This window comes from Brassica napus, chromosome C6, assembly GCF_020379485.1.
Source record: "Brassica napus cultivar Da-Ae chromosome C6, Da-Ae, whole genome shotgun sequence".
In the NCBI taxonomy this organism is placed as follows: domain Eukaryota; kingdom Viridiplantae; phylum Streptophyta; class Magnoliopsida; order Brassicales; family Brassicaceae; genus Brassica; species Brassica napus.
The window spans coordinates 45,571,708-45,591,621 of NC_063449.1; the positions used below are offsets into that span (position 1 = coordinate 45,571,708).

Here is a 19,914-nt window from a genome sequence, read left to right on the forward strand (position 1 = left end):
TAAAATTATTGAAACGGCACGAATATCATTGACTTGACTTGGTGCGTATATAATTCAAGCAAATAGTGGATTTTTTTAAGAAAATGAAGAAAAGAGTTGAATTTCGTATTGTATTTTTTATTTAGAAGTTTAATAGCTTGGACACAAATTCAAGCAACCTTCGAATTGTTTTACTATTAAATTTGTCCACCAAAGTTTGATTGAGTTGTTAACTAGAGCAACTCAAATTAGTCGTAGTTGTGCTGGTAAAATCATAAGTAAGTGTGAACCAACACCATATATATTTATTTCGTATATAACTGCAAGTCCCTGTTTATAAGCGAGCATGAAACTTGTGTTACGTGCATACATGGAGTAATTGTTAAAGTGATCATAATGGTGTCTAGAAATTTGTAATTTAAATCGAATAAGCATTTTTAGGCGTATCATACTGTTTATACAAGTCATACGTGTTATGTTTGCGTCATACATCGGGCACGCATTTCTTATTAAGTGACGTGCAAAGGAGGAAATTAAACAACTCCATTTTCATATTTTCTGATTTTTTACATAATACTTAGTAAATACAGACGGAGAAAATGTCAAAAAATCAGTTTATTAAATATTGATGTTAACTTGCAAAACCACCCTTGGAGCTAGAGAAATTTTCTTTGTGGGAGGTAACCAAAAGAATTTGATTTGCCAGAAGTGTTCTTTGAGGAAGAAGTGTGTCTGCTCAATTGCTTAATTGAGGGATTAAAGGGCCTTAACAACCAGTTGGTGACTATCCATTCCTTCCTTGTAAAGAAAAAAATCAACTATTGACTAACAGAAAACATATTTTCTTAAATGGGATTATCTACTAATATGTATATGACATGAGGATGATGCATTATTCATAAACAATTAGATATGTATGACACTATAGGATATGTATTTATTCAAAAACAATAAATTGCAAGTGTTTTGAGCTTTCTGATAGGTCGATTCCTTGTCCCAAGGGATCTATGGAGGTTGTGTAATAAATAATAAAAAGATTTGAAATAGAAATGATGAAAAAATGAAATAATTAAGGTAGATGTGTTGGACGCGAGGTTGGTGAAAGTTGCCAAAACAAAAGGCTTGGACGCGAAATTGCCTTGTGGACGCTAACGGAAGGAAGCTTACGGCTTTGTGTCAATACTAATAAATGTTTATTTTAATTTTCCTTCTGTATATATTGTTTTATTTTTTATCAATTTTTTGAGCCAATTTGTCATGAATTGGAACAGCCGACACAAACCTTTCGAGGAGAATCAATGTATTAACAAAATTAGATTATGTATATTTATAATCATGAGTGGATTGTTTCTTTTATTTGGATAAACATAATTTTAATGTAGAGTTAATATGTGGCAGGTGGAATATGGGGAAATGAACACACTACAATATCAAATAGTTAAACTTTCTAATATAGGTTAAATGAATGTGGTTTTCTAAAGCAAATCATGATGACTTTTGCAATGATAATAATAATAATAATAATAATAATAATAATAATAATAATGATAAATATATAATTTAAGACGATGATGAATATGTTCTGTTTGATGATGATAGTGCACAACGTAAGACGGTGATGAATCGATTTTATGTTACCAAGAGCAATCGCTATTAACAACCATTCACCTTTTTGATGGTTAGAGACCTTAAGAGTTTGTATAACAGCTTTTTCCCTTTTTGTTTTTTTTCCTTGCTTACTTATTGTTGTGATTTATAGTCTCTCCTAACGGATTAGGTGTACTTTATAGAGACCCCATTGTGTAATGCCGATTCTAGAATGAGAATCCTTAAGGAGATATCAACCAGAACTAAAACTAAGTGAAGCGAAGAAACTCGGTCCAGTTTACATAACAATGCTGGTGTTTGGAAAGAGTTAAGATAGACATAAAGAAGGTGTAAAATTGACTAACAAACTCATCAAAAGATCAAGTTAGATGGCGCAAGACTCTGTTCTTTAATAAGTCAGTTTGAATCATCATTGCCTTCTCTTTGCATGGATTCATCTGAGGAGTCTCCAAACTCTTCCCTGTACATCTCTTCTATCATTGGTTTCCAGAGTCGAACTCGAGCATTTATGAACCAGTTTGATACCTTACACCACCAACAAACACACACAAAATGATCTAAATCAGATTCTTAATGATGACAAAAAATTTAGAGACAATGCATGACTAAGACTCAGATGAAGGTACTTGGTTCTTTGAAAGCCCTGTTTGAGACGCCAACATCAGCTTCTCTGCATCACTCGGATAACTGTTTTCATTACAAAAAAAAAATCAAAATGTTATTTCTCTCATCTCCACTGTTAACCGAACTTAAGCAGCAAGAAAACACTTAACGGATGCAGGAAATGATGAAAGAGCCAAGCTCTGAGGATCGCAACAGAAGTTTCAGGCAAGCCTCTGATGGGTTTCCAAGCATGTCTCTGAGGTCCCTGAACCCAACCGAGACGTTGAAGCGATGATGGAGTGTTCCCATCGAACAAGCTGAGCTGTGACAAACCAGAGGTCACGATCTTGGGAACAAAATCTTGAGAGATTATGAATCTCCTACGAAGAGAGTTGAGCTGAGAGAGGATAGCTTCTTGGAGAGAACCAAAATGTCGAGTCATGGCTTGAAGTGCTAAACCGGTGTATAATTTGGAGGCTCCTTCTCCTGCTACTTCCTCAAATGATGATATCACTTGCTCCAGTTGATTGCAGTATATGTCAAACCTCTCATCTACCTGTTGATAACCGGGAAAACAAACCGGATTTAACCAGAGAAGAAAAACTTTGGGATAATTTGGAAAATAGATCTTACTAAATATAGATAAAAAAAACTACAACATGATATTTAGAAAATGTAGTTAAGATTTTCAAAATTTAGGCATCAGAATCTGTTTTTAGTATTTACTATTTAGAAATTAGAGTTTATAGCTTAAATTTGTATTGTTTTGTTTGATTCTTTAAAAAAAATATAAGATTTGTCATTAAATTTTATATTAATTCCACCAAACAGGAAAAAGAAAAGATTACTTCCATGATAATTATCCTACCTGTTGGTAGCCGGGAGAAATAAACCGGATTTAGCCAGGAAAGAAAATGAACTTTGGGATAATTTGGAAAAGGAATCTAACTATAAGAAAATCTAGATTAAAAAAAACTACAGCATGTTGTTTATTATTACTTTATAGTTAATATTTTAAAAAAAATTGTTTTAGTATTTTATATTTTAAAATTAGAGTCTACAGCTTAAATTTAGACTGTTTTGTTGATTTTTAAATAGATTATGTCATTAGGTTTATATAAATGCAACCAAAGTGGAAAAATATTGCTTCCATAATAATTATCCTCAAGATTATAGTGACTGACCTGTTGCAACAAACTGAGAAGCTTGGTGATTTTGATATGAAGCTCATGATTCTCAGGCAAAGACATGAAACCTGAGTTACAAAGTTCAGATTTGATCTCAGAGGACAAGCCAAAACCGGGTCTTCTTCTTCCTGGAAACAGTTGTTGGATAAGAACGTCGTTGCAAAGATCAATCTCTCTACCACCCATGTCGATAACTTCTTCTAAAAGGCACCGCGCTGCCTTGACGTATCTTGAATCCAACGAAACACTAGTGGTAGATGAAAACTCGTGTCTTACCCTAAACTCCTCCATCGTCTTCCTACCCGGAGAGAAAACAAGTCAAGAAAAAGAGTGAAAACAAAAGCTTTATGGGCACTGTTATCTTTACTTTTTTCCCTCCACATACATAAATATTAACAAATAAGCAAAGCATTTTCTATATATAAATGTATATTTGATTTTAAAGAACTGTTAAGCTGACTTGTAGGCCTGTAGCGGAGATAGCTGTTGAAACCTAGTTGCTAGTTACCATTATTACCTCAGAATTTCTAGCGAAATTGAAGTTTTTCACTGATTTTGTGTTGTTTACTTAGCCGAGAAGACCATGTATTGTGTCACATACGTTGAAAAACACTAGTCGAGGTAATCAGTGGTCAAAGCTGGTTTTATATTCACAATTATTGTCGTAAGAAAAGCACTGAAGATTTTGAAATCACGAACCACCTAGAGAGTGAGAGCCAATGCTGAAGCCTGCAGGAAAAGCACTTTGTATTGCTTACCTATACATCCCCCTACTAATACTAGTACTTAATAAGTAATTAAATAGTTAAATAAAACAGTAAATTAACACCAGCCCAAAAAAATATTTTTTGGTAATATCTTTGTCAAAAGAAAGTAGAAAGGGATTTCAAATATATATGGTCCCTCTCCTCTGAGCACGAAGCAACAGGCTTTTTGCATAAATGCTTCCTCTTACCTTGCATTGCATCAGTAGCCACAGTTCCCTTTCTGAGCTTGGAACTTTGTTGGGAACTTCAAAAAAAAAAGAGAGAAAAAGACACACACATGCAAACAACAAATGTTAATTTCTATATGCTATACTATTTTTAATATCTAAAAATATTTTTTGAATAATGTATAATATCACTAATTTCTTCCCTGATAAGTAGCCATTTAGTTAAGTCTTTAAGATTGTTACAACTCTATAAATTAAGAACTGTTAATGTTACCAGTGACGATTGTCATTTACAAATTAGAGCTTAAATGAATAGGCCCGTTTAAAATTGAAAAAGCGTTCGCCCTAGGAAGACTCTCCCAGGCCCGCTTCCCAAGACGGCCGCTTGAATGGATTCTCAACGTTTCAGCTCTGCCGTCCGTTCTTACTCCCTTTGAAGAATCTCCTCTGCTCGTCCATGGTTTCGATGGTAACTGCTCCTTCTCCGTCCCGATCCAGGCCTCCTCCAGATCCACCGCCGTCCTTTGCCGTGTTTGTTGTCATCTTCGGAGCTTCTCCGCTGGAGCCTCCAAAGCCACCAGATGACTCACCTCTTGCCATAGTGCAACCCTCTACTGCAGTATGCAGATTTTTTACCTTTACTGCAGTAAGCAGTTCCGCTTTTGGTGTATTCAGGTTATATTCTCTTCCTTTGTGGCAGTTTGAAGGTTTCATGTTTGATATTACCATTTTCCCCGAGTATCAGGTGTTCTTAGACAATAGTTGTCTGGCTTCCCTCCTTATGGAGCTTGTTCTCCCAAATTTCTACTTGTTTTGAGAAGTTATGTTGCAGGAAGTTTAGTGTTGAGGATTATAGATACCTCAATCTATGTTCTAATCAAAGGCTCAGCAAATTGGTGTTTAATCACCTCTGCATTTGTAGCCGATTATGTGATTGTTAAATGTGCATTCGTTGCTGTTTCAGTCTCAAGCTTTAGATCACTCTATGTGTTCTATATTTCACAGGGATACATCTCCATTTTCAGCTCAATTGGCGTAGAGTTCAGAGGACTTCTCTACCATATTAGTTGCTTATGTGTTATGTATGCCTACATCTATCTCTGTTTTTCTATGTGCTCAGCTTTTGTTATAACTGTTTCTTTTGCCAGTATGGTTTTATTGTCAAGTATTGTGAACATTTCCTTTTCTAATGGAGAATAAAAATCTATAAAATGTTGTTTCATCAAAAAAAATAAAATTAAAGCTTAAATCATTAGGGCCTAGGGAATTAATAATCTGTATAAACTCCACTATTCTTCAAACTTAAAGTTTGGAGATTAAAATGTTCTAAAATCCAAAAAAGTTTCGACCTCATTCAACGTCCATATACAAAACTCGGTTAAAAAAGGAAAAAAATCTGGTTCAATCAGAGTCTTTTATTAAATTCATGATTTCTATTATTTATTGGAAATTTCAAAGACTTTGTCTGCGTCTGAGACATAAAGGCAAAGGAACATGGAAACTTTAAGAATAGTGTGTGTATATTCGTTGATAGTAGCTGCTAACTAGGACAACTCGTAGATGTTGAGAAGGCACTGCAAAGATTTTTAAGACATTGCTTTGGCTTCTCACTATTCCTACATCAACTTGCAACACATCCAATAGGCCTTCGAGTCTTCAACTTATTCCTAGCTTCTATTAATTTATTAGTCTTATAATACCATTCCATAATTTTATATATAAACACTGTCTAAAACACCTCTAACCCATTTTTTTAATTGGAGTTTTGAAGTATTTTTTTCTTCATCCACATTCGATTAATAGAGCAAAAAAGATAATAATACAAACATTTTATTAGCCCATTTTGTTAGTTCTAGTTTAATAAGCTACTATAGTTTCACTATTTAAGCGTTACTTATTTTGACCAAACAAGAAATTTTAAAAATTAAAGTGAAGAAATTATTATTCTTCAGTTTCATCGTTGGCATTCAGTTTATGATTTTTTGGGTGGAATATGTTTAGTTAGAAGAGAAAGGATGTTTTAAACTTTTTTTGATGTTTTCATTCAATAATCTTTGAAATGGATTGTGTGGACTTACTCAAAGTAATCGAAGAATCCAAAGATTACCTTAATTTTAAGTGGTTTTGAAGGAATTCTCCCAATTTTAATAATGTTATTTCACATTTTCAGTTAATGTATATCTTTCGTTGTCTAAATATTTGTGTTGATTGACATACAAAAATAACGATATTTTTTTTATCATTCTATATAAATTATAACCGGGAAAACATGCTATTTCCCCACGATAAGTATCGTATCCTTCCATATGTCTCCCAAACTATAACCTCATTCCAGATGTCTCTGAAATAAAAGTTCGAAATCTATTTATCCATGAAAGTATATCATAATTCTTATATATCTCCGAAATAAAAATTCGAAAGCCATAACCCCATAAAAGTAAATTATTCGGTTTAAACCAATAAACTAAAACCATTTTGGTTAATTAAACCAGTTTTAGATCAATAAAGACCTTGTTAAGATCAGATTACACAATATATTCTTACATATATATATTTAAAATTACCATATGTACATATATGAAATTTGTTAATAAAATAGTATTTTGAAAATATTATGGATGACACAGATCATATTTTAAGAGAATATGTATATATATATATATATATATATAAAGAAAGGACCAATAAATTTGGAAAAAAATGTTTAAGACCCCAAATAATCCATGATTTATATTCAAAGATACTTCATTCTACTTATTATCATGGTATAGAACAAACATTGAATATGCTAAACATTATATATACTTGAAAATTTTCTTAATGGTATGACAAAGATTTCTAATATAAAAATAGCAAACTATAAATAGTGAAAGTTAAAATTATTTTCAAATGTTGACAAAAAAAAATATTTTCAAATGAGAATAAATTAAACACTTTTTCAAATGCTCATTTATGTTACTCATTAACTTTCTAACCCACCCGTACTACAAGTTAAACAACATAAATTCTTGGGTTCACCCCCTAGGCTGAACCTCTAGATTCACCAACCGATAGTGTTTGAGTATTTGATATTTGATATCTTTTAAAAAATGAAACAAAATTGAATTTCCAAATAAGATTATATTTTTAAAATAAAACAATAAAAATACATAAAAATAGTTACTAAAATAAATAAATAAATATTGTTAAACTGTTAGCAAAATACTAAATCCTATACCCTAAATCTTAAACTCCAAACCCTAAATTATAAACCTTAAATCTTGGATAAACCGTAAACCATTGGAAAATTTTAAACACTAAATCATACATTAAAAACTAAATCTTAATAACACTAAACCCTAAACCCTAATCACTAAACCCTAAACCCTTGGATAAACCCTGAACCCTTGGATAAATCATAAACTCTAAATCAAAAATATTTAAAATTAAACCCTAGAGTTTATGATTTATCCAAGGATTCAGAGTTTACCCAAGGGTTTAGGGTTTAGTGATTAGGATTTAGGGTTTAGTGTTATTAAAATTTAGTTTTTAATGTATGATTTAGGGTTTAAGATTTTCTAACGGTTTAGAGTTTATCCAAAGTTTAAGGTTTAACGTTTAGGGTTTAGGGTTTAGTATTTAGGATATAGGGTTTAGTATTTTGCTGAAGACTTAACAATATTAATTAATTTATTTCTTATAACTATTTTTATGTATTTTTATTATTTTATTTTAAAAATATAATCTAATTTGGATATTTAATTTTATTTCCTTTTTTAAAAGATATCAAATATCAAATATTCAAACACTATTGGATGGTGAACCTAGAGGTTCACCCCAGGGGGTGAACCCAAAAATTTCTCGTTAAACAAAATGGCAACAAACAAAATCGAACACATTACAATATTATCACATCCGTACCAAGATTACACCGATTACATTACTGTATTTTAAGTACTGTGTAAAAGACAATGGCCAGACACATACGATGAGGAATTGTTTTCAAATAAAAAAACAATATAAAAATGGATGATAATATTAAAAATAATAAAATTTCATAAAACATTTATAATAGCAAATAAAAACAAAAAAAAACATCAAAATATATGAAAAATTAACTAAACAAATATAATCTTTCAACATATATTTATCTTCATATTAACATTGTATTAACAAGAATATCAGCAAGAACTCGCTTATTGGACTCATGATCCTTTTAAAAACAAAGTATTTAATCAATACGGCCTCAGTGAAACCCTCAACAAAGTGCCACATTTTTGACATAGACAAAGTATGCAAAGATTGTTAATACTTTAAGAGGATAAAACAATTTATTATCTTCCTTCAAACAAGATAATCACAAAAACTAACATAAGCATTAACATTTTTCCTTCTCCAACATCAACCTTGCTTTATATTTATATTTAAATTTAAATTGAATTTACTTTGTTAGGACTATCAGTTTTTTATTCTATTTTTATTAAATTGATCAGTCACAACCACTTATGATATTTCACTTTGACCTAAACTACTTCAAAACAAAGTAATACACTACAGTCGTTAACCACTATCAAATGAATCAGAAAAATATCATTCACTTTCAACATATATTCATCTTCATATTTTTGGACATATTTTCTTCACTAAGACAATAAAATAAATTGTAAATTCATTTAAGAATAAAATGTACGAAACCTCCGGAACCACTGGTATCTAATAAACTACTGTTATTACCTTGCACCGTTTCACCGGCAGCAAAATTCAGCAACTCTGACTGCATCGCTGACACTTACAATTACAAACATAAATCTAAAAAAGCCTAGGATAGTACACGTGGCACCATCGTGACCATCCTCCTGACGGTCTGAAATAATCTGAGAGAGATCTCTTCAATCAGAGAAGAGGACCCCACAAATCCTCCGATTCTTCCTCGGGCCTTCCTTTCTTCTTCTTCTTCTTCTTCTTCTTCTTCTTCTTCTCCTAAGGGGGGAGAATCATCTCTGTCTCAATCCATCTCTACATAGCCATGTCAAGTTCTGGTGCTCCTTCTCACAAGGTTTCCTTCTCTTTACCTCTCTCTCACTCCCTCTGTTTTTATCTCTTTGTGTGTCACTGACTTAGGGTTTTGACTTTTTGTTTAAACTTGGCGTAAGGCTCTGAGCAAGATCGCGTGTAAAAGGCTTCAGAAAGAGCTTGTGGAATGGCAAATGAATCCACCTACGGGGTTCAAACACAAGGTCACTGATAATCTCCAAAGGTACAAAAAGCACCGTTTATTTCTGACTTTTGAATTATTGAATTAGGGAACTGTAATGTAAAATTCGATTGGTTACAGATGGATAATCGAAGTTATTGGAGCTCCAGGAACTTTGTACGCGAACGAAACCTATCAGCTTCAAGTTGATTTTCCCGAGCACTATCCTATGGAGTCGCCGCAAGTGAGTGTTTGATGACTTTGCTGGTTAGATTATACATAATAATACACTATATATACAGTCTATACTTAAATGGGATTTGCAGATAATGCTTTGATGATGAAATGGATACTGGACTCGAGTTTGACTTGAGCATAAGTTTTTTTTTCCACGTATCTGAAACTACATCGATGCAAATATATTCGTTTAGTCTAAGAATTTATAAGTAAACCAAGCGTTCTTGACCTCGTTAGGCATATAAAACCATAGGCATATATTTATAAGAAAACCTTGAAAACCATAATCCTAAAATTAAAATAGAAAAACTAAAATAAAGAAAATACAAATTAATGGTAATTATTCTTATTCTTAGATGTCACCTTGTTATGTTTTGTTTACTTACTGTACAGGTGATTTTTCTCCTTCCGGCTCCTTTGCATCCCCACATTTACAGCAATGGGCATATTTGCTTAGGTACGTGAGATTGTCCTCTGTTTCTTCTGTTACATTCTCTCTCTTTGGGTTTACAGTCTACTACTTTGGTTTACTTTTCCTTTAACGTGATGAGGCATCTCAACGCACTTTTGTGGTAGAAACAAGATATATCTGATTATCTGATGTTTTTGACACGTTAGTAAAAGGTTGAGACTGAAAATACAGATCAAAACTATGTAAGAGCTTATATTTCAACTATCATATTCTCTAGAGTGTTTATATTTCATAATCTGTAATATAACCTCTTACTAGTACATTTAATGTTAATGCACCAAATGTTAAGCAAAAAACTATGTAAGAGCTGTATAAACCATGTAAGAAGGTGCCATGAATTTGCATTTCCAAACTAATCTGAAGTCTTGCCCGTTAATTTGAATGGCACCCTCTTCAATTGCTTTATATATATACCTTAAGATTTTGCCTTATAATCCAATGCTATATATATATCGGTTTAAGATCATATGATCAGTGTTGGCAAGATATACAGAATGACTAAAACGTTTGGATATTCGGCTTTTCATGCACTTTATTGTTCAATAATATATTTTATAACATCTGTGGCCTATCCTTTGTAGATATTCTGTATGATTCGTGGTCTCCAGCCATGACGGTGAGTTCTATCTGCATCAGCATCCTCTCCATGCTCTCTAGCTCGACTGAAAAGGTACATGCCCTCTTGAACTTGCCATTTTTTATAAAATATGTGCTCAATTTGTTGTTCCACAAAAGCTGAACCTTCCCCTTTCGCTTGGTTGCAGCAACGACCGACCGATAATGACAGATATGTGCAGAATTGTAAGAACGGAAGATCTCCAAAGGAGACGAGATGGTGGTTCCACGATGATAAAGTATAAACCATCCATCCATCAAAACCATAAATGTATAATAATCCAAAACAGTCATGAGGTTTGTTTGTTGTCTAATTTTAATTTAATAATCGGGTTTAAAGCTTCGCTAGACCCATATCAAAATCCGTGATGATGTAGAAAATTTAAACAGTAACATATTACTAACTTGAATCTTCCTAACTCTAATTTTTAAACGATACGAACAAAATACGCCAACCTAATCTCTCTCTGATGCTTCTCTATTAGGACATATATATACATCAGGAAGAATATAATCTCAACTACTACTTTCCCCCTCTGATTCTGTCCTGTCACCATGAAGCTGACGATGAAGACGGCGATGGAGGAAACAAAGCCAGAGATGGGTTTTGAAAGATTTTCTGACCGGTAGCGAGTATATGCCGTGGATCGAACTCAGCCTTCATGCTTCTAAACTGATCCCATCTGTCTCCATAATGATCCACCCACTCCTCTTGCGTTGCATGGTGAGGAAGGTACTGCTTCACATTGATCTTGGCTTGTTCACAGAACTCCAAGATCCGACGGTTCTGATCTTTCAAATACTCTAGCTTCTGCGTTTCCTCACCATCCGATAAAGCTGATCTCAATAGAGCCACCAGGTAGAAAACTTCCTCGTCCGGTGTAACGGCCGAGCTTCTTTCGTCCCATCTGGCATTACAAAAAATCCGACACGTCAGCACGACATAATCTTATAGTTAATAAATGATGTGTGGGAGGGTCGTTGAGATCGGTTTGGTTTCGTAGAATCCGATTGGGACCCACCACCATTAGTTATAGGAACTAAAAAACAATAGACCCAATCTGGACCGTCCAGATTGGACAATGAACCAAAAGAGAAAGATGAGCCGACGATGATGCGTTATTATCAATCTTAGCTGGTTCGATTCGATGCACATGTGAACAAAGTTTTTCGGACAATCCCATGTACCACGTGTCAGTAGTTCTTTACAGTTTCGACAAAACATTTATTTTTTTGGACCACTAATTTAATCCCCACAAGTGTAACTTTGCATGCATGCAAAACTCGTTTTATTCTTTTGTTTCTGAAAAGAAATTTCTAAGTAAACGGTGGTAATATCGATCGGAACTTACTTGTCTTTGTTCATTGGGTAGATAAGGATAGGGCCACTAGTTTTATTCCCCAAAATGCCCTTGAAAACGCCTTTGTCAAAATCAGAGATTCTTGATTTTGGTACGAATAGGTTGAGCCATGGGTGTGGAACCTCCCATAAATTCTTCGACCGGAGCTTCAGCTCCGCCTTGTGAACCCGGTCCAGGAAATCCACATATTGCAAATCTGTCGTGAATACCGATGTCGGTATAAAATTTAATTCCTTCATCAAAATCTCTACTTCCTGGAGCAAACAAAACCCACTTTTAATTTATTTAAACCAGAATAGGAAAATTAAAGTTAAAGGAGAAAATTAAAAAACTGTTTTGCTATTAAAGCCTACCAAAACCAAGGATAAGTTAAGATTCCAGTAGAGTTGGCTTTATTAAAACTTAATTAGAGTAAAGGGGAATCATTATTTGGTGAGTGGTCCATGACCCCGTCCACTACTTAATTAGTAACCATGATTAATTCGCTAGTGATAAACTAAACATAATAGTTCAGGTGGAAAAGCTAGATCTCTGTAGATCCTCTCTGGCTTCTTTTTCATGTCTTCTTCCTAATTTAAATTACAATAAACTATTTTAATTATATTATAAAGCCGACACAACAAAAATACTATGGATACCACTTTCAATCATATAAACTAAAAGAAAACCAAATTTTTTAATCATGATTTCCTCAATAATCGCATAGCGTTAAATCGTTCCAGATTTTCATCATTATAAAAAGAATAATATCTCTTTATCTAATTGAGAAGAAAAAAAATTGAGAACTTCTTAATTAAATTTTACCAGATCGACGGTGTCGGACTCGGACTCGTGGTAGTTCTTGGTGATCTCAAGGCAATACAGAACGGAGCCGTTAGAGCTAACGGAAGAAATTTTAACGGGGTTACGAGGAGAGAAGAAAGAGGATCTCCAGTTGTTGACGAGACCTTCGTCCACGATCACAAACCCTTCCACGTAATCAAACTTTGATTGACCATGCATAGATATTAAGTATTCTTGGTCCTCTGTAAACACTTCGAAGCTCGAATACAACACTCTTATCCATCTTACCTGTCACAAGATTATCATTTAGGGTTTCATTAACTAAATTTAATAAATTTATAAAACAAAATATGTCACCACAATAGTGAAAAGGTTAATGTAACTCATGGACCCGCCTAGCAGTTTTATTTCGTGACAACATAGAATCAAAATTTAAAAACATTTACCCTTTGAGGAGCAGGTTCGAGAGAGATTCGTGCTCGTGTAATGATCCCAAATTGACCTAACCCACCAAGAACTCCATGGAAAAGCCTTGTGTTCTCTTCTTCTGAACATCTCATCACCTCTCCTCTCCCTGTTTTTGATTCAATATGTTTGTTATTAATATGAAAATCAATTCAAGAACCAAATATATGAACTTGAACGTTTTATACTAACCAGTTACAACGTCTAGCTCAAGGACGTTACTAATTTGAGGACCATGGTGAAAAGCTTGACCACTAATTCCTGCATTGGAGAGTGTACCACCAACGGAAAGATACAGGTAATCAGTCCATGACTTTGGTGCTAAGCCATGCTCCAACGTTTTTTTCAACACATCAACCCATAACTCTCCACCCCAAACGTCCACATACATTTCCTCCGGTTCAACTAGTGGCTCCGGCGTCCTTATGTTGCGGTGGCTCATCTCCACCACCACACCGTTCCTCCCTGTCGAAGCCTGTCCGTTTATGGAATGGCCGTGGCCACGGGCTGAGACCGGAAAGGCCGTGGCTGAGCCGTAAGCTGTTCTGATGAGCCGTGCCACGTCTTCAGCTGAGGATGGATGAAGTACGGCTAATGGCTCCTCCGGCGACTTTAGCATACCGAAGTCCGACGAGACGGAGGCTAAGTCGGAAGGCTTGAAGGTGAAGTGGCCGTCGACGTCTATGGCTCCGATGCGGAGGAGCTCGCTGGGACCAACGGCTATGATCAGTGTACAAATGGCGAATGTCACGAGAAGAAAGCTTGACGTCATTTCACGAGTCATCAAGAAATCAAGATATGCGTCTCTCAGGACACTAAAGGGGAAAGGAATATATAGAAGAAGAAATGATAATAAAGATGTTTTAGATGATGAGAGATTTTATGGGGAGATGGAAAAACATATATAGGAGATCCTTGGGAGTTCGTGAGCTAACGTAAGCCCAGATTACACTTTGAAGATTTTCTGAGCAACATGCACAGATTCTCTCTCTTTTTCGGTTTGGGTGAAAAACAATATTATTATAAAAATATAACGAGCTTTTAAAATCTATTTATTCGTACAATTGAACGAGTTTATGCGTTTATGTATGTGTCGAGAATATGAGGACAAGAAGCTCTCTATTTATAGGACAGAGAGTTTGTACCGGAGAAGATCACGTCATATTCTTAATAACAAATTCATCTTTAACAGAAGGGCCGTGTGATATCTACGTGTCGATGTGTATCATTAACTATTCTACGTAGTATATACACATAATATGTTTCAGCAAGACATTGTGGACCGAATACTTACGGTTGGACTACTTCAAGATTGGCAGTATCAAATTTCTCAAAACAAAACGTGTTATATGAGCTTAAAGCTAGGTGACCATTGACTTGACTACTGAAAAATCAGTTGTCTGGGACATCAGGACCAAACTATAGTATAAAAATCAACGATGTCAATGTATAGGGAAGTGAAATTTGATTAGAGTATAGGATTGGTGTTTGAGTGTTATAAACTATGATGTAACTAGGATGTGGTATAGTCATGGAGGAGAGCATGGGAGGAATGGGAGAGACGCAAAGAAATAGCGCCACGTGGATATTCACGTGGGAGAGGATGAGGTCACACGTGCGTGGTGAAAGAGTGGGGGTCCGCAGTTAGATACGGAGAATCCTAATGGGCCCGGTTCTCTCCTGATATAAGTTCACGTGGTGACTTGCACGGTAAGAACACTAAAAACTGGATTAATATTAGATAACCCAAATAATTAACAAAAGCAAGAAAATAAATTTCATCATAAAAATTAGAAAGAAAAATATTTTGCAATAAAATTTAGTGACAGATTATTTTCTAATAAAATGTTAATTTTTTATCAATGAGAAAATATGCACTAAATAGACATAAAAATGTGTAAAAAAATAAACCAAGATAGATTCTTCTTCTGCAGTACTTTGCAGTCGGTAGATTCTCTCTCTGACTTCATCTAGAAATTAATTTCACAAAAGCAAACAATTTATTTTTGGTAATGGGAGATCTGTATTCTATGCATGATATAGTAGGTGAGGTCAGAAATGGTTTAACAAGAATATTTTGACTTCGTACATTGTTATTACTTTTTTTTTTTGGTGGAACCTTTTATCATCACTACCTTAAACAATCAATACAGAGTTTCTCATTCCTAAGGGAGAGTTTGAAAGCAAAAACAGAGCATCTTTCGCAATGCGATCTGCAAGCTGGTTACAAGCACGCGAAGTGAACTGAAATGAGATAGAGTTTAGGGAGTTGCTCAACACACTGATATCGTGGATGATCCCTTTGAGTGCAAATGTAAGAATATTTTATATTCAATGTGACCTATGTATCTATTGGTTTAATATAAAGTTCAAGTTCATATTAATGTTTTAGATTCTAATATAAAAGGCGATACCGTGATGGATCGGTTTCTATTAAAGAGTTAGAATATGGGTGTATTGATAACCCTCCTACTTTACCTTATATTTAAAAATGTCCTTAATCTCATGATCATATATGTAAAAGGTAATAATAATAGAATATATTACCATAAAGTCAAATATATATATGATGATATATTATAATGTTGTAGTGCGGTTATAAAGAAGAGTTGTGTTACAGACATCTGTTTGATGGATATAAACCAACACGTCTCTTAGATTATTATAAAAGGACTCGTACTCCTTTTATCAAAAAAAATAAAAACGTAAAGTCTCTTTACAACACTACACTAATAGTTTTTTTTCTAAGGAGAGATTAAGGAAGTTTTGGGATTTCTTGTCCATCAAGGAAATCACCAAAGAGAAGGTTAAAGAGGAGAAGATCAATTGGTGGAATTGTATCCAAGCATGGATCAAGGTTAGTGTTTCTATCTTCTTTAGAAATGTGTTAGAATTGAATTAAATCAAATCTAGATTAGGTCTTGGGTGTAGATTTCATAATTAAAATCATAAAATTAATTAACATGTGGTATCAGAGCCATCTTAGATTTGATTAATTCATCCTTGACTGAATCTGTTTGTTAAGTGATGCTTGTGAATCGTTCGCATTGAATTTTTGAACTTAAATGATCAAGTACGACAACAATGAAAATGAAAGTGTATAATGATGCAATACGGTTAATTATAGTTGTCGTAAAAGGTGTTTTGCATGGTTAATTTTTAAAAAGTCACGACTGTTCATGTGTGGGTTAATATGCTTGTTTGAATAAAACTGTTGAATTTTGAAATCTGGGTTTTACTGTTGTTACCGTGAAGTAAATTAGTGAATTTCCTTAAATATTTTGGAATATTGTTAATTCACGAGGTTTACGTTTTCGGTAATAACCGTAAAGGAATTGCACTCATAATATTAACGTTTGGCATCATGCGATAAGAAATATCTGGATTATTAATTAAGTCATTCATGAATGAGAGTAGATTCATAATTAATCAGAGTTCATTTGAAGTTTGAATCGTTACGTAAGACTGCATGCATGAAAGAGTGCGTTCTGTTATTCATTAACATTTGATTGCATACGCATGACTGTTAGCACATGGTAATTCATCTAGTATGCATAAACGGAAATCATTTATCAAAGTAAATGCATATTTGAATTAATAAAGGTGTTATTTTATTAAATTAAAATAAATAGTAAAAAAAAAAAAAAAAAATGCTTCCGCTGCATTTTAGTGATCAAGTAATTGTGTTATGAAATATTAACACAATTTAAGTAGTTTTCCCATAGATATTTTAATGTTTATATGTATATAATATGATAGTCACCAAAGTGACCTTGTTATATGACATATAGATATTAAAAATAATTATAGAGTTTATAATTGATCAAGATCAAGGATGCTAAATGACATAAAAGTTTGATTGATCAATTAAATTATTATTTATATTCTAGGAGATCACCCAAAGGTGGATCATTGAATATAATTAATAATAAGAAAATAATTAATCATTTTTCTACTATAGTGAATAATATGTATATCCAAAGATAACATATTTATTTGACTAGTGTTGATTTAATTAATATTAAAGAATATATAATTAGCATCAATGAAAGTACTTATATTTAAATATTGCCCAAAGGTTATTTAAAATATAAGTGTTAAAAGTTTCTATTAGTCTGAATATATATTAAAGTCTCAAAGCACCAAAGAGAACATGCTTACATATAGGAGATCTGATCAGCTGGAAGTTATTGGATATTCAGATTCAGACTATGCCGGATGCGTTGATAGCAGAAAATCGACGTTTGGCTACTTGTTCCTATTAGCTGGGGGAGCAATATCATGGAAGAGTGGAAAGCAGTCTGTCATTGCTACTTCCACTATGGAGGCTGAATTTGTGGCATGCTTTGAGGCCACAATTCATGCACTATGGCTGCGGAACTTTATCTCAGGGCTTCGGATTGTCGACACTATAGCCAAGCCGCTGAGAATTTACTGCGATAATTCAGCAGCTGTCTTCTTTTCAAAGAACGACAAGTACTCGAAGGGTGCTAAGCACATGGAGTTAAAGTACATGTCTGTTAAAGAAGAAGTTCAGAAACAGAGAGTGTCATTCGAGCACATAAGGACGGACATGATGGTAGCGGATCCGCTAACTAAAGGTTTACCACCCAAGGCGTTCAATGGCCATGTAGAACGTATGGGTATTATAGATAAGGCTTTGCTATTTTAGTTATGGGATGCTCATTATGTATTTGACACCGAGAATTCACATAAAGTTATGTTTCTGATTTATTTATTATGTTATCATTAAAGTATATGTATACACTTATGGTTTGTAGATAACATATGGTTGGTTTGAGAAATAAAAGTTTTTCTCATATAAGGACTGATATAAAATTAGAATTGATTTGTGATACATGGAAGGGACTATGTCGTTTAATGGCATACAACCGCCATGATTCGATCAATCCAAATTTTAATAAAGATCAAGTGAACTTGATATAAAAGTGCACATTAAAGTTATTGAACCCTTAAGTCGATACAAAGGTCAAGTGGGAGAATGTAAGAATATTTTATATTCAATGTGACCTATGTATCTATTGGTTTAATATAAAGTTCAAGTTCATATTAATGTTTTAGATTCTAATATAAAAGGCGATACCGTGATGGATCGGTTTCTATTAAAGAGTTAGAATATGGGTGTATTGATAACCCTCCTACTTTACCTTATATTTAAAAATGTCCTTAATCTCATGATCATATATGTAAAAGGTAATAATAATGGAATATATTACCATAAGGTCAAATATATATATGATGATATATTATAATGTTGTAGTGCGGTTATAAAGAAGAGTTGTGTTACAGACATCTGTTTGATGGATATAAACCAACACGTCTCTTAGATTATTATAAAAGGACTCGTACTCCTTTTATCAAAAAAAATAAAAACGTAAAGTCTCTTTACAACACTACACTAATAGTTTTTTTCTAAGGAGAGATTAAGGAAGTTTTGGGATTTCTTGTCCATCAAGGAAATCACCAAAGAGAAGGTTAAAGAGGAGAAGATCAATTGGTGGAATTGTATCCAAGCATGGATCAAGGTTAGTGTTTCTACCTTCTTTAGAAATGTGTTAGGATTGAATTAAATCAAATCTAGATTAGGTCTTGGGTGTAGATTTCATAATTAAAATCATAAAATTAATTAACAGCAAACACAGGAGAGTCTCCTGTGAACAGGCCAACTAGACACTTAGAGTCCGTGAAACACACTACGTCCTTGAAACCCGATGCTATAGCCATAGATAGGCCTGATTTTAGTGTCATTGCTTCTGCCATCAAAACTGAAGCTACATATTGGCGAGGTGATGATCCCTAAAACTGGATCGTGCCCGTTGAATCTGTTGCTACCCATCCCAGCCCACTGTCTCCGGAGGAGCTGATCCAAGCAGCATCCGAGAAACAGACGAGGGCATTAGGTGGTACCTGTGGGACTTGATGCGTATGAGTCGCTTGTACTGGAGCTATATAGTCTTTAGACGAAGCAAAGTTCTTTCCCGGACAAGGCTGAGCGGCTTGCCACTCTTTAGCTAGCATGACAGCTTTAAGGATTATCTCTGCTTCAGAAAAAGACTTATCTTCAAATAAGAATTGGTTACGACTTGTCCACAACACCCACATAATCCAAGGGTACAGAGGAGATGACAGACCAACACCAACATTGTTATTACTTTTAAATATGAGTTTTCTTTAGCTACTCTTCGTCGAGTGACTCGAGTCATGTATAATTAATTAAAACCGATTAAACTATTATATACAAATTGGTGTGGGAATGTTACTCTAATTCTAAAACAAATAATTTGACGTGAAGACACTTATTATTTTAGCGTGGGAAACTAACGCCTAGCAAGATTTGACGATAATTTGATTAAAAAAAAAAAAAAGAAGCAAGATTTGACGATAATTAGTTTGGTGGATTGATCTGGTACTATATTTAATTTATTTTCTGTAAAAAAAACAATGACGAGCAACTTGGGTACTATCCGATGCCAATC

The 19,914-nt window shown here is 33.9% G+C and overlaps 3 protein-coding genes and 1 long non-coding RNA gene across 5 annotated transcripts; 2 read left to right on the forward strand and 2 right to left on the reverse strand.

The window, feature by feature from the left end:
- Positions 1-1,791: 1,791 nt before the first annotated feature.
- LOC106405138 (BEL1-like homeodomain protein 11) lies at positions 1,792-4,040 on the reverse strand. Of its 2 annotated transcripts, XM_013845735.3 has the most exons (5): positions 3,895-4,040; positions 3,375-3,675; positions 2,361-2,746; positions 2,214-2,274; positions 1,792-2,112 (listed from the first exon to the last, which is right to left on the reverse strand). In XM_013845735.3, exons 2-5 carry the CDS (start codon positions 3,666-3,668, stop codon positions 1,984-1,986), a joined length of 870 nt encoding a protein of 289 aa, XP_013701189.1. In that variant the 5' UTR covers positions 3,669-3,675; positions 3,895-4,040; the 3' UTR covers positions 1,792-1,983. The 2 variants fall into 2 exon arrangements, with proteins under 2 accessions (XP_013701189.1, XP_013701190.1); XM_013845736.3 differs by lacking the exon at positions 3,895-4,040 and having other exon boundaries at positions 3,375-3,815.
- A 167-nt stretch (positions 4,041-4,207) lies between these two features.
- On the forward strand, positions 4,208-5,518 carry LOC125589148. The gene is made up of 2 exons (XR_007325328.1): positions 4,208-4,986; positions 5,317-5,518. It is a non-coding gene; the product is annotated as an uncharacterized LOC125589148 (long non-coding RNA).
- A 3,621-nt stretch (positions 5,519-9,139) lies between these two features.
- LOC106405958 (probable ubiquitin-conjugating enzyme E2 16) lies at positions 9,140-11,220 on the forward strand. Its single transcript, XM_048761460.1, has 6 exons — positions 9,140-9,346; positions 9,444-9,547; positions 9,626-9,728; positions 10,115-10,178; positions 10,775-10,863; positions 10,958-11,220. The coding sequence occupies exons 1-6, from the start codon at positions 9,317-9,319 to the stop codon at positions 11,051-11,053; spliced, it is 486 nt and encodes a 161-aa protein (XP_048617417.1). The 5' UTR covers positions 9,140-9,316; the 3' UTR covers positions 11,054-11,220.
- Positions 11,163-14,555, reverse strand: LOC106405957 (cytokinin dehydrogenase 5). Its single transcript, XM_048761459.1, has 5 exons — positions 13,610-14,555; positions 13,399-13,526; positions 12,974-13,240; positions 12,161-12,423; positions 11,163-11,716 (listed from the first exon to the last, which is right to left on the reverse strand). The coding sequence occupies exons 1-5, from the start codon at positions 14,199-14,201 to the stop codon at positions 11,359-11,361; spliced, it is 1,608 nt and encodes a 535-aa protein (XP_048617416.1). The 5' UTR covers positions 14,202-14,555; the 3' UTR covers positions 11,163-11,358.
- Between the last annotated feature and the right edge of the window lie 5,359 nt (positions 14,556-19,914).